Here is a 1,975-nt window from a genome sequence, read left to right as displayed (position 1 = left end):
CCAAAGTGGATTCAAACCTGCCACCTTAGGTGAATGTGGCTGGCACCTTAGCCACTTGAGCCACAGGCACTGAGCCAGTTTTTCTATTTTTTGTAGAGACAGGGTCTCACTCTTGCTCAGGCTAGTCTCAAACTCCTGAGCTCAAGCATTCCACCCACCTCAGCCTCCCAGAATGCTGCAGTATTGTTATAATAGCAAATGAACGATGTCCATGGCCATCGGTGAGGTGGTGGGGTAATGAAAGGGGGTGTAATTCATATAAGGAGAGTTACACTGCACTTTACAGGCATGATCTGGTGGAATGAGTCTACAGACCCCAAGGAATGGGAAAAAGATAGAAGGATGAGGGGAGAAGGGTGGGATGAGGAGAAAGGCAAATGAGGGTGACACTGGAAGCTGCAGGTCATGCTGGGGCTGCTCCTGGCCCAGCTCCTAACCATGCCCCCCGCACTGTCCCTCAGGAGCGGAGACTGCTGGAAGAGCGTCTGGCCGAGTTCTCATCCCAGGCAGCTGAGGAGGAGGAGAAGGTCAAGAGCCTCAATAAGCTACGTCTTAAATATGAGGCCACAATTGCCGACATGGAGGGTGAGCACCCACTAGGGAGCTACAGGGAGGTCTGTGCATGCCCTGGTGGAGACCTCAAGCAAGCATCGTGAGGTCTCCAAGGTCGTATCTGCTAAATGGGATAGGAAGAAGGCTCAGGGCAGATGGAGTGTCCCCCCAGCTCTAAGTTCTTTGTGCATCTCTAATTCTCTCCTTGGTGACATGGGATGCTCTCATAGCCTTTCTCTTTTACTGTCCCACTAACTGTCATGGGCACATGACAGGGAATTGTCATGTCCCATCCCTTGCTATTGACTTAGATTGAGTATGGGTAATAGATTCAGAAACAGAAAGGAAAGGGCACAAGAAGGAGGCCAGGAAGGAGGTAGAGCTGTGGGCACAAAGCAGAGAGAGTCGGGGGACGTAGAAGGGGCTGTCATTAGGTTAGGAAGAGAGGATAGGCCTGGGGTTGGGAAGACTGTGGGTGTGGGTGGTACCCGAGATGAGGAAGGTGGTAGGAGGGGAAGATGGTGTTAAGGGAGATGCTGAGCTCAGCCTCGTATCCGACTGGGGCCATGGTCTCTCCAGAGCTGCTGGGTGTGGGTCTGGAGCCCTTACACAAGGCACATTCTTACCTCCAGACCGCCTGCGGAAGGAGGAGAAGGGTCGCCAGGAGCTGGAGAAGCTGAAGCGGCGCCTGGACGGGGAGAGCTCGGAGCTGCAGGAGCAGATGGTGGAGCAGCAACAGAGGGTAGAGGAGCTGCGTGCACAGCTGGGCCGCAAGGAGGACGAGCTGCAGGCGGCCCTGGCCAGGTGTGGGGCAGAGAGGCTCGGTTATCAGCAGTGGGCGCCCCAGTCAGACACTCTTAGGTGCAAACCCTTCCTGAGTCACTCACCAGATGACTGTGGACAGGCCACATCCCCACTAAGCCTCCGTGTCTCCTTCTGTCAAATGGGAATAGCAAGTGTCCAGGCCCATCACATTAAGGGAAAGGCCCTGTGTTCTACTAATTCATGTAATACTCTGTGTTCAAGAAAATGCTTTTTCTTTTTTTGTTTTTAATTCAATTTACTGTTTTTTTTTTGTTTTTTTTTTTTACTGTTAGAGATTCGATGAGCGTACAAGAAACCAGGTTATACTGAGGGTATTTGTTAGGTAAAAATCCTCTTATAATTGTGTTTTGCCCCCCAAAAGGTGTGTCACACACCAAGACCCCACCCCCTCCCTCCTTCCCTCTCTCTGCTCTCCCCTTCTCCCATCTCCCACTGTGTAACTAGGTCATGAATTGTCCTCATATCAAAATTGAGTACGTAGGATTCATGCTTCTCCATTCTTATGATGCTTTACTAAGAATAATGTGTTCTGGCTCGGCACCTGTGGCTCAAGCGGCTAAGGCGCCAGCCACATACACCTAAGGTGGCGGGTTCGAAT

The 1,975-nt window shown here is 51.6% G+C and overlaps 1 protein-coding gene across 3 annotated transcripts in view; it reads left to right on the top strand.

Annotated features, from left to right (window-relative positions):
- Positions 1-1,975, top strand: part of MYH14 (myosin heavy chain 14) — an 86,921-nt gene that overhangs the window by 54,827 nt on the left and 30,119 nt on the right. For all 3 annotated transcript variants that reach the window (XM_012812557.2, XM_012812558.2, XM_023507863.1), the window contains exons 25-26: positions 462-585; positions 1,185-1,356. In XM_012812557.2, the coding sequence (XP_012668011.1) occupies positions 462-585; positions 1,185-1,356 (296 nt within the window). The remainder of the gene's footprint in view (positions 1-461; positions 586-1,184; positions 1,357-1,975) is intronic.

The sequence above is a fragment of the Otolemur garnettii genome, unplaced genomic scaffold, assembly GCF_000181295.1.
Source record: "Otolemur garnettii isolate 467f Iridium unplaced genomic scaffold, OtoGar3 scaffold00211, whole genome shotgun sequence".
In the NCBI taxonomy this organism is placed as follows: Eukaryota; Metazoa; Chordata; class Mammalia; order Primates; family Galagidae; genus Otolemur; species Otolemur garnettii.
This window is presented reverse-complemented; position numbering and strand designations above follow the sequence as displayed.